Source organism: Chelmon rostratus, chromosome 3 (assembly GCF_017976325.1).
Source record: "Chelmon rostratus isolate fCheRos1 chromosome 3, fCheRos1.pri, whole genome shotgun sequence".
In the NCBI taxonomy this organism is placed as follows: Eukaryota; Metazoa; Chordata; class Actinopteri; order Chaetodontiformes; family Chaetodontidae; genus Chelmon; species Chelmon rostratus.
The window spans coordinates 16,776,639-16,797,503 of NC_055660.1; the positions used below are offsets into that span (position 1 = coordinate 16,776,639).

Genomic DNA, 20,865 nt, shown 5'->3' on the forward strand with positions numbered 1-20,865 from the left:
TCACATCTTCTGCAATCAAAGTACAATATACCCATTACTGTTTGACCCATTTCCCCCCATTATTTTAAAATGCATTACTTTGGCGTTGGCCTTTTCCTGTAGGCAAAATGATGATGCCGTCTGCAGTGTCTGTCAGTTGCTGTGGCGAGAGAAGTGTTTTCTGTTCCAACTTTTTCAATGAAAGAACTCTTATTTTGCAGAAAACCTGCAGCTACAGTTACACACCAGCTTAACCACTCTTTCCTGAAGCTATTTCGCACTTTAGCCGCAGATTTTACACCAGTGGGATCCCACAGAACTCTGGAACAGATTTACATTTAGGGATTAGATTTAAATGGCCTGCGCGGGATGGCAATAAGGAGAGTGACTCTCATGAGACCACATTGCCACCAGTGAGAGCCACTCAATCTGTCACCAAGCCCACTTTGTATTATTTTTCCTGTAATCAAAAACCATGGCACTTTGCCAGACTCTCTGCACTATAATAGTAAATAAGTTAAGGGCAGTCATTTATGAATGTGTTTTCTAAACTCAGACACTGCGTTAAGTGCATATCTGTAACAGTGGCCTCGCACCTTAGAGTGTCCAATGTTTTTTTCAGATGCTTTTCCATTTAAAATAAATAAATAAAAAGATTGCAGGTTTGGGAGAGATTGGGATATAGGAAAAGGAAACTTGAGAATGTGTTTATGCACTGTGTAATAACATGGTCATGATATGCATTTACATGCAGTTGGCTAGTAATCATCAGAGGCTGGTGTATTTAAAGTGCTTTAAAAGCAGTGTTCTATAAATGACCTGTAGCGATATATGACTCTGCAACTTGAAGATTTTTATTTTCTCTTTTTGGTCGTAGCCGTCAGACTAACGTCTTAGTGAGAGGCTCTGCGGTGCGAGGGCGAAGAATATTTTTATACTGCATTTGTTTGGATTTGAGTTGTACAACCGCAGTTTGGTTTAAGAGATGAAGTGGCTTGCTGTAAGGTGTGGTTATGAGGAAGGTAGGTTATTTCCTGTCTAAATTAAAATATTTCAGGTAAGAGAAAATCCAAACCTGCCTAAGTTTACCAGTAAGAATTTGTGCAGTCGACACATAGTTTCCACAGAACACATGTAGCCTCAGCATATAGATTTCTAAGGAGGCGAATGTCATTACAGCAGCATCGCCTGGGAGGGTACGTCCTTTTGCACCCTGATACAGAAGCATAAATCTACCTTTTGTCTTCAGTCCTCCCTCAATAGAAGAGGCGGAGAGAAAAGAAAAATGTCTGATCTGTGATGAAGCTCTTCAATTGAAGCGTCATTGAGCGTCTCAAAGTGTGGAGCAGCAAGAGTTCAAATTGTAGTATATTTTGAGTGTAATGGTGAGTCATGTAAAGGTTTGTGGGTCTGGAGTGAGTCACTGCACTGTCTGTTAACACAAACCTTACATAACATCAAAACAGTTATTCTAGAAAGTAGGTCAGGACAAGCATCATCGTTGTGTTGATGTAACAAGTTTGAAACTGAAAGTAAATCAGATTGATTTTTTTCTTTTTTTTTGGTGCTGGTGAGAATTTTTATTGAAAATGCTTGAGCTCTTTAGCTTTAATAGCGATGTCATTATTGGTCTTCTAGATCGATGGTCATACAGGTTAAGGGCGAACAAGTGAATGAAAGCCTTTCATTTTATCACTGCACTTGACTCATCACTGTTATGTAACTCTGTTTCTTTCAGTGTTTTACACATTGTTCTTTTTCCAACATTATCGTATTTTTCTCTTCCCACTTACATTCACATTTGTGCACATATGCATAGTCTCACCCACACTTAGAAGTGTCATTACACCTATTCTTCAGCCCAACCCATGTCGGACAAGGTTGTTTTGCTCTGCTTTTGGTTTGAGATTTTGTTGGAGGGTGTAGCTCAAACAAATTCATCCAACATTAGGAAAGAATGATGGACTTGCCATAAGGTCATCCTCTCCAGTGTTCATACTGGACAAGACAGTCATCAAGCTACAGCTGAGACTGTCAAGGAAAACAAACAAGTACACTGGTTTCACCGCAAGAAGAAGCTTACAAACTGTATTTATATGAACTTTCATCAACTGACATTCTCTGTATCCTCCATCCTCAAGTCCTCTATATCATAAAGACTGCCTTTGCATTCTTCAACTCCCATTTCCAACATTAGTTCATGGTGCGGACTCCAATGTTACGTCAACCTCTATTTCTGGATTCTGCTATCAGCCTCACTACTGCCACTATCAGGGAGTGACAGAGACGGGTGAAGGGATGTCTGTGTGTGCGTTTGGGGAGGCATGGCGAAAGAGAGGAAGAAAGTGAGAAGGCAGAGAGGGTGAAACGGAAAAAAAATTTCAACAGGCAGAAAGGTCGTCGATGCATGCACAGACAGAAAGAGAAAATGTTCGAGCAGTGCCGCAATGCCTGGCAGTTCAAGGAAGAGATTAGAAATCAGGCATGCTAATTGGCCACCTAAAATACCCAGTGTGATGAGGGAGGGGGCCTCGAGTGTCTCTGTTCATCAGCAGAAGGTCAAAACTCATACCGAAAAGTTTCCTGTCAATTAACCTCCCAGGTGATCAATTGCACCTCAGGGAGGTGGGAGGGCACAGATGGAGGCCTCTGACTTCCCCTGTGAGATAGTCGTTATTAAGTAATTCGCTATGATTGCACTGCTGATGTGAATCTGTTCTTTCACATTTATCTGAGTAACATGAACCGCCATAGCCAAAACTGGTGGAGTGAGAGTGTGCAGTGCACATGAAATAAATAACATTACATTGGTGGTTTTTTTTGTGTGTGGGGGGGGGTCTGGAACTGCTCAGATACAGCTGTCAGTGACTCATCAGTGTGAAGATAGCGGGGCAGTGACCTTCCTGCCTCCCTGCGGTGCGGATTTGCCAGTTCCGCCTTGCAGAAAAACTGAAGATAAAACTTCTCCATCTCAGACTGGCTTTTTAAAAGTTTATTGTCTTGCACAGGCATCAAAAATACCTCCCCATGTAATGCACAAGCACTTTGTGAACAGATAATTCAAATCCTACCATGACATTTTTCTTCAGATCTGACACACTCGCCCCTCCCCCAGCTAGCTCTGGTTTCCTCAGATGCTGTGTGGAAAAAAGTTGATTAATTTTTCTTTTAGTGTAGAATTTTATGCGCATGAAACCAAAACTAGATCTCAATACTGTATATTTGTTACCATAAAAAGATAAAACACCAACTTAATAGTCACATCTTATCGTTTCTGTTTTATGAGTGTGTATTATTTCAATGACGAGGCTCCACAGAGAAATCCCTCGATGGTCATTACTCCAGGGCATAGCCAACCCATTCTGTCCACCGGCTTTGAGGGGGATTTCTCACTTACACTGGGGTTTTGCTGGGCAACTTTCTCTTTTTCCTTTTCTGCCTTTTGTTCATTTGTCATTTTGGGGGTTCTGCAGAGCAGCTGTTGGAAAAGTTGCTGAGCTCACTCGCTTTCATTGTTTGTGTAAAGTGTGCTAATGGGTCTTTGAGCAGCCCGTGATGCCAGCAGCTTCTTGGGATGAGACGTGTTGAGCCATATGGCCGCAGCGTTTTCCCCTTCGCAGACCTGTACTGTGTTCACCGTGTGTGCGTGCATGTGTGATTGGCCGTTTCACCCATCTGTTATCCTCACTTTGAGTCATTTTTCATCTTCACTGTCTTGCCTTGTGGCGTGCCTGTTGATTTAGCATGCTAACATGATAGCATGATACTGTATTTCAACATTTCAAGACACTTGAGACAACCATATTAATCCATTTTCATTGTTTATTAAAGATGACTGAAGTATACTGAACACATGTTGGGTGGAATCCCTCTCAAGTGTTAACAGCTAATTTAACAGTTGGAATTTTAGCAGAAACTAATATTGGATGCGCAAATCCAGCAGATTCTCAAGTGTTGGCATTGTGATCCATTATTTACTCTGTATAAATCTTGTAACCTTCTCTGTCAGTATTGAACATTGAGTTGCCTAAATGTGCCAAATATTGAACTAATTTATGTTACTGAATAATTTGCACACCATCATTCATCATGTCTTTATCTCTGTCTTGCTTTAGACCTATTTGCACGGGACCAGTGCAACCATGCAACATGCATGAAAATAGTCTATTGTGTGTGTAGTTGTCATAGACGTACAGTGCAAATCACTGTATTTTCTTAAACCCGAGGTCCCTTAATAATTCCATACAAATTAAACACAGTGTACCAGATACTTAATACGTAAACTATTTGTTTTTCTTGATAACTGATCATGCACATGTGGCTTTCAAAAATTCTATAGTTTCTGATTTTAAAATATTTACCTAAGTGTGTACTTCTTTTTTTTTTCTTTTTTTTTGCAGTGGGGGGGCATAATTCTCTGTAGTTTCCCATATAATAATAGACATCATCTATCCTTTCTAATTTCTTCACAAAAATAGAAACATTGGGAACAACATGGGAATAACAATAGGAACATGTTTACTACTAAATTACTCTGCCTGATTTTTAAAAGATATATTTCTTCTTCTTCTCTTCCTCTTCTGCTTTTTTTCCTCTGTCTGACTTTGTGCATGCTTGCTTTGGTTCACTATCATTTTTGATCACATGCTTGCCGTGAAAAAGTGAATTGGTAAGTTCCACCGTGGAAGTCACACCACAGGTCTTACACTATGGCTCAGGCACATGGACATACAGTGGTGCTGTGCGTAGACTGTTTGTTTACTCCCAATACATTTTTTGGATCACCAATGCTATGTTATGATTTTATTTACAAATCGGAAGTTTTCCTGATTCCCCTAAATACACAGTACTATGAAAATATTGCTGGAAAACCGAAGAGTACTGCTCAAGGACAATGAATCAATTTCAAATGATGCAACGTGAGAAGCTGTACTGCCATTGGCTAGGAAGTCAGTTAGTGGGGCGACGTAACTGGGTATTTGTAAGTGCGACAGCAGTGACAGATGGTAAAATGCAGAGCTTGCTTTGGACAGGGGAGAGTGGGAGTGAGGTAAGAGCTGGAAGAGAGGGAGATATGAAAGGAGGGAAGGACGGAGAGAAGAGGGGGTTGAGGGATTCATCGCTACGTCACAGTGTACACCAATATAGCTCTGATGTTGCTGACCACTGTCGGGGAAGACTCCAGTTATGTGATTCTTACTGTACTGAGTAGCTGCTCATGAAAAGAACAAATTAGCAAGGCTACGGAAAATGTAATGTCCATCTCATATGTTTCTAGTTGGAACTGCAGAATTTCATTAAAGAAGACTACTTTTTATTTATTAGTTTTAATGTGTCACTTGACAGCACAGCAACAGCCAGTGAAAACGAAATTTACAGTCTACAACCAGGCATCAGCTATAAATAACTATTTCAGAGCAGCAGGAAAAATGGCCGGTCAGGCTCAGTTGTCAAGTCCAACACAGTCTTCCCCCTCACCTCACATTACTTCACCTCTGAGTCTTGTGACGCTTCCTGTGCTAGAATCCCTGCCTGACTTCTCAAATTCAAACTTCATTAACTGGCTTTGAAAATTCTTTCTTCTTCTTCTTCTTCTTTTTTCTTTTGCCTGATTTGGGATCTTTTCTATAATTCTCTACCTCACACACCTTCCTGTCTGTCAGTTTTTTGACTGACTTGGGGATTAAGGAACGAGGACTGTTTTTTCTCAAACTCTTGGCTACTGTAACAGGAGTTATAGCTGCTCAAAGTTTAGACTCTCCCCTCAGCCTGTGTGGTCTTCATACTTGTTTTTTGCCAGCAGCGACTTTGACAAGCCAGATGGATCTCTGATGTCACTCTGTCCAAAGTCCAAGCAAGCTGTTCGGAGACTTAGTCACCTGGCCCCCAGCTCTCAGCACCCAGTTTGACACTCAATGTCAGCAGATCCCAGGTAACTGGAAGGCTTTTCTTAGCTCTTGTCAGCACTCTCGCATCAAAACTGACCACAGAACACCCGATAGGCCAGAAAAGAGGGGCAAGTGTTGATAATCTGTCAGAAAATCAGTGGTGTTGGAATTTATGGTTTACATTTGAAAGCTTTGCAGATTTACTTAAGAAATGTAAATGGTGGGCACATTTTTAGTGCAGCCAAGAAACCTGTAAATTGTGTGTTTTACACCATTGTAAAACATTCTTCTCGAGTCTTGTTTCTTTTCATTTTTAGAGGTCTGTCATTGAGCTTCCACTGATATTTTATTTCTCAGCAAATGCCCCAAACAGGTGTCACTCTAATGTTCTCCAGTGGGTACTATGTCAGCAGATCTCTGAGGACTAATTGCTGTTTTCCTGCAAGGGGACATTTTGGTGGGAATGCTCTTAAAGTTCCACAGTTGGGAGGCAGCTGTCAAGTCAGAAGGTTCCTTTTGACCTGTACGTTTCTCTTTGACTCCAGTATCCCGACTGACACTGTCCTAATGGTTGAAACGCGATCACTGACAGCTACCATGTGTATGTGAGAGAGAAGTGGGGAAAAATGCTTGTCCAGTGTAAGCCTCTCAGGGTTCAGTTGCATGTCTCTGGGTCCATCTGTGTTTGTGTGGTGGGATGTCAGGCATGTGACATCTTATGGGCTTATTTGACAGTGGTAGGCCAAGGCCGGCACGTTGCGATTCTAGTTAAACTTTAGTTCACTTTTTGATATCACTTCGTAAAACCCTGTGATTGATCCCCAACATAAATCTAACTGTTTTACAAGCATCACCAGAGAAACATGGTATGAATCACAGTGACTCCTCTGTGTGGACGCGCCTGCCTTGTGGTGGTGGTGAGGGGCCAGACCCTATGTCTCTGTGGCCAAGATATCTCACCCATTGCTCGGGCGCCATAAATCAGGAACCACCCCTGTTTGCAGCTCTGCCAAATGCAGAGCAAGGCAAGCTGACCCTGCTTCCTCACCCATACCTCGCCCCATGAAACCGTCTCTCGTGGCATGATGGTGGCTATATGTTGACTATGCACGCCGCGGGTGGTATGTGTCTGATTTGTTGAAAAGTTAAATTGAGGCTCTGGAATGTCAGTAACTGTTTATGCCATATTGGGAAGAGTAAAGGTTGCATGGTCTCCTCGTGATAAGTGCCTCGAGTCACGTATTCTGAAGTTCATGCATCCGTGTGCATTTGTTGTCTGCAATGTGCATATATATATATATATATATAGCAAAGCAGCAAAGCAATCGTTTAGCCTACTGTGTGTGAGGGATTGGAAAATGTATCTCTTAAAGACCAACCAAAGTGACAATATGTTTTAAGGCACAGTATGTAAGTCACTGCCTGCAAATGTAAACATTGTGACTGCCATTCTCGCAGGCTGGATAGGAACCGCTGATGAAAATGAGTACAGTGCCCTCATATGGCAGGCTGATACATCCCTGTCAGACCTCCAGGGCCCTGTTATGGCAATATATGGCACCACCTAGTGGGCCACGGATAAAGTGCTTTATAAGTCACTTACACTGTGTGCTTTTCCCCATGATCTCCCCTCCCATGATCATAAACTCTGCCGTGTCCCACAACACAATGGCAGGAAACAGAAGATTTGCAAAACAACAAATACAGTGAGCCAAGTCAGTGAGGAGCTGAATGGTTTTAGGTGAATGCTGGAGATTTTTCTGAGATATCTGGTTGTCAAAGCTCTGTTTGCAGCTGTAATTTTAGATCAAACCCCCCCTGCCCACCAAAGGGTTCTAGACTGGTCCCAGTATCACAAGACATTTAATTTGCAAAAGCTTTAAAAAAAAATGTTCTCAAATAAAACCAAAATAACAAAACAAACAAACATAAACTAAAATACATAAGACAACAGTGACATGAAGTAGTGTTATTGCATTTGTCCATTGGATCTCAGCTCTTGTAAGATATATGACTGGTTTCAATTTCAGAAATGCAGTTCTGAAAATATGTCCTGCCATACTTATGTCATAATTATAATCATACATTGGTCATACAAGGTCATACATTTGCGTTGGCGATTAACATCACTTTTAGTCTTGGACAGACGTGTCCTTGCAGGAGGCGGTAGCACCTGCGAGCCCACATAAAAGACTCCCTCAGTGGACACTTTGTTTGGTAGCATAAAATGTGTCCAGGTCTGATTATTTATGCAACCTGAACCCTTTCTCCATATTTATATTAGTTCACTGCATTAGCGGGCATAATGATAATAATTATAATCGTAATAATATACTTAGCTGATATCCCTTTTGATTATCATATAGGACTTATGCTATTGGCACTGGATAAAAAGCGGCTTGTTCTCCCTGCTGTCTGGGTGTGATACTAACAGATGGAGTGACTGTAAATTTGTCAGGGTGATACCTCCCTTTGAGTTGAATGCTTGTGTGCTTAGGCAAAGTTCTCATTTACAGCTGTTAAAAATCTACAGATGGAGCTCGATAGAAGACGGCAGGAAAGAAAAATAATTGACGTAGTAGATGAAATTACAGGCTTACATGTGTTCTGCTGTAAAATAATTCTTTGGTTGGACACCAGTCAGTTTTACAGTGTTACACACTGCAACAAACTGTATTGTGTATTTCTGAATAAGGTTGTTTTGCCAGTGGGAATTTGCATTCACCTGAACAGAGAGTAACGCCATATTCTTACAGAATTATTTTAAATTAAAAAATAATTTAATTAGATTTTCTGAATTTGTTCACAAAGTGCAGGCACTACGGGACATAAAGATCACAAAGTTAGATTTAGAATAGTGGCCACTCTGGTTGCTGGTGTGTTTCAAGCTTGTCACACTGCTGAAGAGAAAGCACAAATTAGGGATGTATCATTAAAAATGAGTCAAGTCAAAACAACTCTGCATATATTATGTTGTTATATATCATTATATCATTGTGTAGTCGTCAGAAATGTGGTTACTATATGTCTTGTCACAGAGGTTGAGAGTAGCGCAATTTCGATTCTCTGTTTGTCTTGTACATATGGCAGAATTGACAATAAAGCTGACTTTGACTTTGTACAAAGAGATTCGAATGTGAAAATGTCATGTTTTATCTGACAATTTTATAGCCTCAGCTTGCCTAATGCACAGCATGTCTAATTTAAAATTACAGTATTTCAACTTGCCTGATCTACCATTTTGTTGTTTAGTCATTCAATCAGAAGAGTCAACAGTTGGCTTATTCATTGACTTTACTGTCAATAAGTTATCTTAATTATTTTTTAAAAATACCCCTTTTGTTTGAGGTATTTGCTTTTCTAGTTAGCAAACAATCCTTTTTTTAAAAGGTTTGAATGTGTTTTAATTATTAATTGTTCAAAAGAAAAATAACTTGTGCACTCAGCTAAACGGAGGGCAGCTTCTTGATACTTGATACTACAAGTACAGCAAAACTGCACACAGCTTGTGAAGAGATGTCTCCATTGAAACTGTGTCCAGTAAAATAGATTCAAACAAGTAAATATGATTTCACATTAATTTTTTATTGTAGTTGTTGGAAGCTATAAAGAGTGGTGCCTGTATATCTTGACAAATTAGTGCCAGCCATCCAGGCCGTCTCTACATTTTTCTTTTTGAAATGACCAGAGATTTTTCTCCGTTGCTTGAAGCTTGAAGAATGTACAGTTCGTAGAGCTGTGAGATGGAATCTTTGACTTGTTTTGTGACATATATTTTAACAAAAGATGGATATGTTAGCAGGTCAGCACTAAGCAGACAGTGTGCTGTTTTCTACCGCTTTGAACCTGACTGCTGACTGTCCATTCAGCTTTATGTGGGTTCAGCTTTAAGCGCTGCCGCTGTGGCTGCAATAACTTCAGGATTGCACAGCATTACCCCCAGGCCTCCTCTGGAAATCCTGTCCTCCCTATGTTTTGGTCTACCCCCGTCCTCACGCACACATGCTGACCACTTGTGACTTTTTATCACATGCGTCTCCTCCGCCTGTCCAGTGGTCAGTAACACAGAGACGCAGCGTCTCTCACATAGGGTGCAGACCACTAGCAGTGATGTTATGCTAATGTACATGTGCTAGCAGTAGTCGTCACGTTAGAGGGTCGAGACACACGTCAGTCTCAGCTGCTGGGCAGAGGTCAGGCTGTAGAGAAGCAGGACCAGGTTTCGTTTCAGAGGTGCAACTTGGACTTTGGCTGCCTGTCTTTTCAAGGTCGGTGTGCTTCTTCAGTACCTCCAGGTGTGCTTCTCAGTATGAGCCTGTTTTTAGCGCTGTGTACGTGGTGGTGAGTCTGATCAGCTGGACTGTGTTGGGGATTCGCATAGAGGCAGGATTTATAGCTGTCTGGTGCAGCTGCAGTTTGTTTGGACGTTGTGGGATATTTTGTTGGATGGCTCAGTGGAGGGCTACTCTGTGGCTTGACTGGACTTGAATCCTTCCTCTAATCTGTTATTTCCTCCGATGAGGCTCTGCGGACTGATCGGGCCCATGTGGCATTTTGTTATGACTATGTGGCCGCCTTTGATCTTGGCAAAAGTGAGTGTGTTTTCTCCGTAGTTGTTTGGTTACTTTTTGCGAGGACCATGTGGCTTAGTGTTAGGCTTTAAAACAGAATGTGTGTGTTCTGACAAATGATTTGATGCATCATAACGTCTACCATGTTATTAGGCCACTGGGCATCCATCTGTTGACTATTTGACAGACACTGAGCTTTCAAATCAGTTGAAATGTTTTTTAATATTTACGCATGTTTAACTTGATGGGTGAAATTTTGGGCAGTATCCTGAAAGCTTTTAATACATGATAGGAAACCTGTAGCCATCAATATCTATTGATGTTGATCTCAGTTGTTTATCATTTACATATGAACGTATTAAATCCCAGGTGATTTCTGTTTTTGCAAACTGAATGATGCAGCATTGACTGACACTTGCCTGTAATAACTGTGATTTGTTGCCAGTAAATCTTCATATTTAATTTTTACATGTAGTCTTTTGTTCACCATGGAATTTTCTGAAAAAATGTTCCAAGTTGTTTTTCTCAATGTAGACAGAATAACATCTTACCTTTTCTGTTGTGTAGTTTTATCAAGTTGTATTTAACAAGTGTCGTGTTGTCATTAATTACTAATATGCAGACATAGCTGGACATCATGATGCGATGTTCTGCTTGTAGGATTCTTTGTTGAGCAGGAAAAGAAGGCATGCTACGACCATCACACCCTGTACTCAGTCTTTTAACCTGATGAGAAAGAGTCTCATTAACAGACATGAATTAAAAGTCATGTCTCCATAATATGTGATTATTGGCTGAACAAATTTCAACAATTGAAAGCAGTATGAACATTTACAAATCCCCATGTTCTTTAAGTATATATTTTATATAACTTTATTCTGGCAGAATTCACAAAATAGAAGTCACATTGCTGATTGAGGCCTCGGAGTTCAGACTTTGTATTAAAGCCAGAATACAGACAAATTGGCTGATGTAAATTCTTTGAAGTCAGCCATCACTTTTACCTCACATTACACGCCCGGGGCTGTTTTTATTAAATATGCTCGATAGATAATTTGACTTGACTTGATCTAAAATTCTAACATTGTGAGCTGTGAAGGTCCAAATACCCTGAACACAGCAAATGACTTGCGGTTGTCAAAGATTTTATTACTTTAATTTTGATATCATACATTCTCTAGAATTCTAGACATTTTTTTATTTGACCAGTTCTTTATGCTTTTAATTGTGGAACACAACAGAACTAGCTTGAGCCATGTATATTTGCAAATGTGTTTGTAAATGACAACGTGGAGCTATTCTTAAGGCTGAGCTAGTGCTGTCTGCTGGCAGAGAAGTTCTGCTGTGACACGGCTTTGACTGTGAGAGGCTTTTTTCGGCTGTGAAAGGTACAGAGCAGGCCAACAGTAACACATGACAAGCAGACTGGCGTCATGTTTGAAAAAGCCCTTTGGGATGTAACAATACAAGTGTGTCGGGGGACTGAAGATAATGAGAACAAGCACGCTTCGATCCAGGCTCCCATTTATTGAATTTGGTATTTTTCCTAAATAGGTTTATACACATATTTACGTTTTTGTTTGCCTCCTTCAGATAATTCTTCAGTATGGAAAAAAAGATATGTATTTTAAATTCTGGTTTGTTTCCTTCCTAATGATACAGAGTGACTGACGGATTAAATCCTTCAGTAATTTGTTTTTAAATGGGCAAATATTCAGAGTGACCTTTCTGGGTTGCTCCACAGTTTATTAAAATTTTTTAAAAGCCATTTGTATTACTAGTAGAAATGTTTGGTAAAAAAGCAGCTGGTGCATAAAAAACATCTTGCTATTTTAGCAGATCTTGGGTATGTTTTAGTTAGTAGTGTCTGTTGGTCATTTACTCCAAAGAGCAGCAGAGTCTTTACCGGATTATTATGTACTTCATCCTGTTGGCATATAGTTACAAATATTTGTAACAACGCATTTTAACCTGCAATTTAATTTCATTAGAAATTCTAAATAGAGAATGAAATGGAAATAACAAAAGGTTAATATGTTCTGTCAAAGAGGTCAATTTCACCCCAGCTGTAGTTGGGACTTGTCCTGGTGTTGCTGTTTGGACTCAAGAAGATGATCAAATCACAGAGGGACATCTTGTTTTCTTCAGAATTTAATGAGCAAGCTTTTTTATCTTGTCATGTTATCTACATAATCTCCTGCGTTACTTCCCTTCTCACACCTGGTTGCAGTTTATTTGACACCTATTTTCCTCTCTTCATCACAGGATTGGTCTGAAGTGTCTAGCACACTGTGCCAGCTACCCAAGAGGCCATATTAGTCTATGACAGGGGACGACTCCAGTATTTATAGCTTTGAGTCATGAGCTAGAATGGTCTAAGTGTATCTCTACATCAGCATGCTTGCTCACTCCAGAGAGTGTACAATCAGTGAAACTGGGGACTGTCAATTGTCCAAAGTGAGTCAACTCTCATAATTATGTGTGCAACTCCTTTGACTATGGTATTTGATTTTGTATGACTATAGGTCTATTTCGTATTTTTCTATTTTATGTTTTGCAAATATAAAACCTAAACCATACAAAAACAGTATTAATCATACTTTTTTGTACAAAACTTTTCTGAACAAAGCAGTTTACAGGGAGAAGTGCAATCACAGCTAACTGTTTTTTTTTCTCGTCAGATGTTTGTCAGGTTGGACTTAAACAGAACACCTAAAATATATTTTAAATATAATTTGAAGTAGAATGTTAATGTCTTTTTAGCAATCATCTGTTACATCAGTAATAATTCTATTGACTGAAGTTGCCTTAAATCAAATTTTCATAAAATCCGTGTTACAATGTTATCTACTGTTTGTGAAATTGGTGTGTCAACAGTAAATGAAAGTGATACAATAGTAAAATAGCAAAAAGTTGAATGTGTAGTTTTGTATGAAAACAGCAGCATCAGTGGATTTAATAGCCACTTTTCTAAACATTTATGTTTTGAATATTTAGGCCAGCAAAATTCAACGGATCTTGTTATTTGAAGTCGAGCGTGTCAGACTTCTGACCGAAGTATTAGAAGTCTTAACTGGCGAACAGCCTGACTCCCAGTGTCTGTCAGAGCTGATAGATATCATGGCAGTACACCATAAGATAGAGTATGACTGGTCAATGGACACAGAAAGCAAAGTTATATCGATCTAACTAAGTCATTGTGATGAAGACTGCAGATATAGAAAACATTATCAGTGATCTGTAAATTAACTTTGGATTGTTTAGTTGAGTTATGGCTTTAGAATTACTTTAATATGCTGTCGTTATTTGTCAGCTTTTACACAACATCATGAAGTTGCATTAGATGACCTTAAAAACCTCTGAATAAATGCAGTGTTTTAACATTACGTCTGATGTCATTTACGGTGTTTGTGTTTTTCAGTCATCTCAAAAAAGCTAAACATGCTTCCATAGTTTGCTTGAATTTTCATTTTCTCGTCATCTCAGGAGTGTGATTCCTGGACCGTATGTCCTGGATAGTTTATAGCTCAGAAGGAGTATGAGTGATGGTTGTGATATGATGAGTTTATGATGTGGCAATGTAATTGCAAGACCACATCACAACTACAGAAGCCAGTAGGTGATAATCCTCCACAAGATTCAGTTGCATAAATTCATATTTGAAAATGCCTCTCAAACTTTTTATATTAAAAAAGGACAACCACAACAGATTTTGCAAAACATCTCCTCACATGTGGTTATTATCACATGTGCAGTACAGCCTAAAAGGATAATAACCACAATTCCAGGCAGTCAGTGTCTCTGCATGCAAATCCTAATGGCTGACAAATCTTTGTCTCGAACAATTTGGGATTTGGCCATGTCTAATCTGATTGCTCTGTCACCTTTCAGCAGGCTTGGTTGGAGCAGTGGCTCGATAGAGCAGTGTCAGGTGCTTAACATAGATGATGTGATGAGCAGTTGAGTGGACTAAGTTTAGACAGCATGTGAGAGCATTCATCAGAAATTGAAAGGACAGACCAGTCAAACAGGGTCACAGCACCAGTGGACGATGTGGTTCGAAGTGGTCCAGTTACAGCAGTTCATGTTGTAGGGAGCTGGTGCACGGTGCAGTGCAGCCGGAGGGATGCGGGCGCTTCGGCAGCTAACCTCTTGATATTTGACCCTTGCTCTACGTACAGCTGTCCCTCTTTTACTTCAGCTACTCTCTCTTGATTCAAGGAATTTAAATTAAGTTACACCACCTGGTCCGTGACAGAGGTGCTGTGACCTCTGTGGACGATGATTTTCCATATGTTGGTGAGAAGTAATTGAAATGATGTTTGAACTGCAAACAATTTCAGAGCGTTAGAATAAGTCTTGTTTTATCATCTCACATTGTTATCCGGCTGAATGAAAATGTCCTCGGACACAAAGTACACACTAAAAGTAGTACCAGACTTGGCTACATGAAAGTTATTCCCCACTAATTAACATTTGCATCACCTTATAAATGATAGCTCTGGTTTCAACAGATTATACTGACGTTGTCAGCCATAACGGTAGCGACTAAGTAATGGAGCAGACACAGCCAGTCTGTCCATGGCAAATATGCCGGTCTAGTGATACCGTAGTTTGCCTAGAGAGGCTGCAGTCTCCATTTCTCTATGGTCTTAGAGGAGATCCTAACCATCAAGTGTCTCTGCAGGATTTCACTGAGCTACTGGGTGAGTTTTCTTGTCAGTAAACTGGACAATCATATTTGTGAAACCAGGAAACAGACAGGAGTTGAGAACCCTAGGTTTCAGTATCCCTGAGTCCACATCATGCCTTCCATAATTAACATATTCCTAGTTTAGTATGCCAACAATATAACAATTTTCCAAGGTTCTCCTGCTCTGTAGTTCACACTATACAGTGGAAGCTGACATTCTGAAGCTCATGGGCAGTGGTTGATCGTGACTTACCAAAACATGTATATAGAAAAGAAATTATGAAATTATAAAATATTAAGATATTTTGGGGGCATTGCAATTCATAATAATGAGAATTTGCAAGAGATGAACTTCATCACCAGCAAACTGCTGTGTAATACCTCTTGGCACTGATTATTTCCTTTGGTTTATCCTAAACCCAGCAGCACTGACAGCCAGCTGATGGCTGTGCCCAACTGCCGGCCATCTGCTGCTTGATCACTTGTAAGATTTGTCTTGTTTGCTGATGCTAGCTGTGAGGAACACAGCTGTGGTAATGTAGGGAGCAGTAGGAAGGCACTAGAGTACTGACTATATGTGTTTTTGTAATACCAGTGGTATAGTTTTTTAGTTGCTAGTTAGCAGAGCCTCATGTAAACAGTCATTAAACCATCCCAGATGTACACGATGGGTCATTGTTTGGTGGTTTTGTAGTAGTATACAATTTGATTTGTTTTTGTTATATTTGCATAAAGCCTTAACACTTGCTCCTGCCAGGACTCCTGCGTTATATGCTACAAATGTAGCAGAGCCACAGTAGTTATATTAGCATTCAATTATGGTATTGCAGTAATTATTGTAAACAGTGTGAAATTAACTATAAGCAGAACATTTTTTTTTCTTTGTTGGATATTAAGATGAAACATGCTGCTTTAAATATAGATACCATTTGGAATGAATGCACTATTCACTGTTTTGACCATGCATTGCTCTGCCATGCCAGATGTCTCGCCTGGCAATTGAAAATTGAAAACCAGACCCAATCACCTTCCACTAAGTCTCTCTGTAGACAGTATCAGGTGTATCAAATCTGTGTTAGATTGTCTACCAGACACTTCCTTTTCCTGAACAATTCAACCAGCCATGCTTCCATGTCCTCTTCAACCAGCATTTATCTTTAAAAACAAATGTCTTAAACTTCAGTCCTGCTTCCTCCTGGCATTGTTTCTGCATTCATGTCTCCTGCAGTTTACATTGGCTGGATTCATGCAACTGCTGCTGTACATCAAACTTGTGTGGTAACAGTTCCTGGGCTGGCAACTCTGAGTTGCAGACTCAATCCACATAACACCATTTATAATGAGGATTGGAGAGAAGCCACAGGATCTGATTCACAACAGCCTGTTAAAGGCACCTAGCCTGAACCCCACCTCTGGACCATGCATTTGATCAAGGATGCAAACATTAGCAGTTACTTCTCAGCAATTGGGTGACATCTAACAAGACAAGTACTTCAGTTTGAGATTCCTGAGGAATGTGATGTTTTGTTTTTCTCTTCAGCATCAGTACAGTGCCTGTGGACAGCGCCGATAAGAAGGGCCTCCAGGTGGGGGGCCAGCTGCCAGCTGGTGTGCAGGCAGGGCCTCAGCAGCAGAACCAACAGCTCCTTCTGACGCCAGCCAGCCTCCAGCTCGCACAGCTCCAGGCCCAGCTTACCCTCCATCGTCTCAAACTGGCTCAGGGGGGCAATACGGCCGCTGCCGCCACTGTTCTCAATCAGGTTCTTTCCAATGTCGCCATGTCTCAACCCCTGTTCAATCAGCTACGGACTTCGGCAATGGTTGGGAACCCTCAGGCTGCCTTTCCCTCAGGAGTTCTGGGTTTTCCCTCTTCAAATTCAACCTTGGGGGCCTTGGTGGGTGGGGGATTCAACCAAAACCCAGGCAATGTGAGACTAAACAATCCTGGTGGAGGGGGCACAGTGAGCCAGCAGGGTACAGAGTATGGTAAAAAGCCAGGGTCGGCTTACCCCTCTGATACTGACAGGCGACTTCAGTACAACTTAGTTGGGGGGACATCTACAGCATCAGCCACAGCTGGTGATGGACAGTACTCAGTCATTAACACTCAGCCAAAAAACATGAACAGTGTTGGCTTTCAGAGAGATTTCTATGGGCATGATATGGTGGGGCAACAAACTGGGTTTCATGTCAATGAGCAGAACATGAATGTTTATAACTCCACTGGGCATAAGGAGCAATGGAAAGGCCCCGCTAACCTGAGTCACACTGGAAAGGCAGATATGGTTTCTAATGCTGTGTGGACAGCGGCTGGGCAGCCAGTTCGGCCCAGAACGGAACTGTATAACCCAGAGGAGCCGACCCCTGACCCCAAGTTCAATCCCAGTAGTGGGGTTTCCTCTTTTGGTTCAAGTGGCACACAGGGGTTTGGGGCCTACCAGCCCCTGCATGGAGGCGAAGAGACCTTATCTTCAGGCACCAGGACACTTCAGCCTTACCAAGTGAACGATTACCACGCTGTCACACCCACTCAGCTGCCACACCAGTGTAGCATCTGTGACAAGAAGGTCTACAACCTCAAGGTTAGTGTACTGATCAGTCAAAGAATAAATGCATGAATGGAGGTGTATGAGGAGTGCTGTAAAACACCTGAAGCGAAACAGAAGCATTAATCTGCATGTTGAGCATTTGTCCACTAACACATTTCCAAAGCCCTAAAATTTAGGTCCTTGCTTTGGCTGAGAAAATGAGCATTTCAGCCCAAAATAGCTGATATACTTAAACTAAATGTTTTGATTTGATGGCCAACCACTAACTTACTGATCAAGTTTACAATTAAATTGTTCTCAGCCATGAGCTTATGGTGCATTTCATTTGAACTGGGAAGTCAGAATTTCTGAGCTCCCATATGGAATTTCGACTTGGCAGAACCTCACCAACCCCAACCTCAAAATCCACAAGATTTCTGCTCCATGCATAAACATGCCAAAGCTGCAGTAATATACTGTTTATTAGCACATTTGGAATATTTGTGTCTCATTAAATCAGTCATACACACAATACTGTCCAACATCTACCTGTGGACATGTTGCTACAGCGTTTGTATTGGCAAAATGCTGCGCCATGTTTTCTTATCCTTGTTTTCCTGGAGGCGTCCATCTTTATTTTCCAACTTGTCGTGAGCGGAAAGTTGTCCACTCGGGTGTGACTTCATTCCCCTTTCCAACTTCCAAGAGAAATGGAACGCACCATTATTCAAGGGGTATGAAAGAGCTACCATGGGAGGGCGGGCAGTGTGTCCAAGTCGTTTGAGTCTATGTTTGGATGGTGTGTCCGTGTGTGTGTTTTTAGGACTGGGACCAGCACGTGAAGGGAAAACTACACTTGCAGAACCGAATGTTGTACACAAATGAGAGGTGAGTTTTTTGCAACTCTGAAATTAATTGGACAGAGTTTAAAGTAGATTGTATTTGTTGTTTTGCTACTGAGTGACAATTTAAATGTTTACAAAGCTTCTGGCTTCATTTGGTTTTCGTCTGTTTTTGTTGATTGATAAGTAAAAATGTTTGCTTTTATTATCCTTGACCGAGGTTTGGTTATTTCCCCACGTGCTTCCAAGCTGTGTTTAAATGCACCATAATGATCAGTCCGGAGCAAATATCTCTCTTGAGTGTTGGACGCATGGTATTTTCCTTTTCCTTGCTCTATATACAGCTGTCTTAATGTTTCTGTGAATATGAGCTCTGTCACAAGATAGGAGTGAGGAAGGCAGGGGAGAGGCAGCTAAAATCAGCCTTCTATGATTGTTGCAGCTCCGCAGCCGTATCAGCTGGAGCTGTTCACTACGCTGTCGGCAGGCCCTCTGATGGAGGTCTGAACACCGGAGGGACAAACTCCATGGTCTACTCTGCTGCAAGTCAAGGTAGGATAACCCTTAAGTCACCACAAGTATCCCTGTTTGCTAGCAATACCATGAGTGATGTTTTTCTTGTCGCTGGAAAATCTTAAACAGAGCAATAGATGGAGCTCAGTGAGTATTTATAGAGTTACGTGAGAGTATGAGGCAGCATGTTTTTCTAGCTTGGCACAGTGTATTTTAATATATCGATGTTTGCTGTTAAAATAAAGTGCTTTGAAATCCAAAATATAGTGGACCACAACACAAACCCGTATTTTAATTTGCACTTTTTGGGGCTTTACGACTTTTGGTGCACGTTATAATGGCAGTCCCACAAAGCTGATGACGCGCATGTAGTGCTTTTTCACACAACAAGTTCTGCACCTGTTCTCTTTCATGTCAGCACTATTTGTCCACCCTATACCTACATACCCCCCTGTCTGTTCCCCTGGGTACAATGACTTAAAGGCATACCACGTGCGTGGACAGCATGAAAGAGGCTTCGTGCCTAACCTTTTTCACGGAATGGGTTTTTGAGCCGCCACATGTTGGAGAGATAGTCTCTTTGCTCAGAGAACCATTGTTTCGTACGTAATGTTGATATTTTTGTTGATATTTCCTCTTTAAATTAAGTATTCAGTGTTTAGAAAGGCTGGAAAACAATAAGTATAAAAGACACACCCCAAGACACAGCTGTTGTAGTGAGCCAGCACCACTAGCCCTTTAGAGACATCCTGAAGCCATATCACAATGAGTACGGCACATTCAACCAATTGTACGTTTAGAAAGTCTTGTCTTTAGAAATAAATTTAACATTTGGATGTAAATTATAGAGGTGCCCCCAAACTTCCATTTAAAGTTTAGAGTTTTCAAACTATCCATTGTAAGCACCAACACACTACTGGGACAAATCGTAGGGTTTAGCTGAGATCCTGAGGGTATATGATATCACAGCAGAGTATCACCACACTTGCCAGATGCCAGTTCTTACGACTGATGCATGTTTTATTTTGCATGTGTTAGTCCAAACTAGTCTTCTTAGATTTCAAAAATATACAAATGATAAAAAGCAAAAAAAATGAGTAATGATTTTGAATGATACAGTTTGTAGGTAATATTTCTATGAAGTCAATAAATGTAACTTTCTACCCACACATTGTTTTCACAGATGTATCCTCAGGAGCCAATACATCATACTTACCAGCTGCAGCCATGAAGACTTATCCCATGTCAGACACAGGATTTGCCTCACACCAGCCAGAGTCAAAGGTCAGACAAATGTATGACTTTTTCCTCAGGATTAGTTTGCCCTCGGCATATAAAGCAAATTTTGTGACAGGCCTTAAGAAATACTAGTATGGAGCAGCTGTCATCTCAGAACATAAAAACATGAATCGAACTATAACTTGATTATATGCTGTTTTATGGAAATGCTTAAAGTGATTCATGATTAATGTTTGACTCATATCAATAATCCTACAATAATAGACTCTGAGGTTGCTGGACAGTTTTCATTGTTTTGTTTTTTTTTTTTTTGTTTTTTTTTTTGATGCAGAGTAAGATTATCAGACTGATACATATATTTTATCTCTAGTCACAATTAACGCTGCATTTTGTCTGTGTCCTGTATTTCATTCGTGTCTTTTTAAAGATTTAGTAAAATGTCTATGAGGTGCATAATGAATGGCCCCGAATGTGTTTTGCAATGGACCCAGATCCCCTTGTTGACAGCTGCTGGGGTCCAACAGCGGGCTTTGTCCGGCCTTGACAACTCATTTCCATTCAACTCACTATCCTGGCAGAGATTTGTCATATATCCTTATTCCACCACTCGTG

At 40.7% G+C, this 20,865-nt stretch overlaps 1 protein-coding gene across 1 annotated transcript in view; it reads left to right on the forward strand.

The window, feature by feature from the left end:
• The window catches only part of rbm20 (RNA binding motif protein 20), a 45,216-nt gene that overhangs the window by 12,207 nt on the left and 12,144 nt on the right, over nucleotides 1-20,865 (forward strand). Inside the window, exons 2-5 of the mRNA XM_041934229.1 lie at nucleotides 16,672-17,713; nucleotides 18,483-18,547; nucleotides 18,944-19,053; nucleotides 20,198-20,298. Coding sequence (XP_041790163.1) covers nucleotides 16,672-17,713; nucleotides 18,483-18,547; nucleotides 18,944-19,053; nucleotides 20,198-20,298 — 1,318 coding nt within the window. The remainder of the gene's footprint in view (nucleotides 1-16,671; nucleotides 17,714-18,482; nucleotides 18,548-18,943; nucleotides 19,054-20,197; nucleotides 20,299-20,865) is intronic.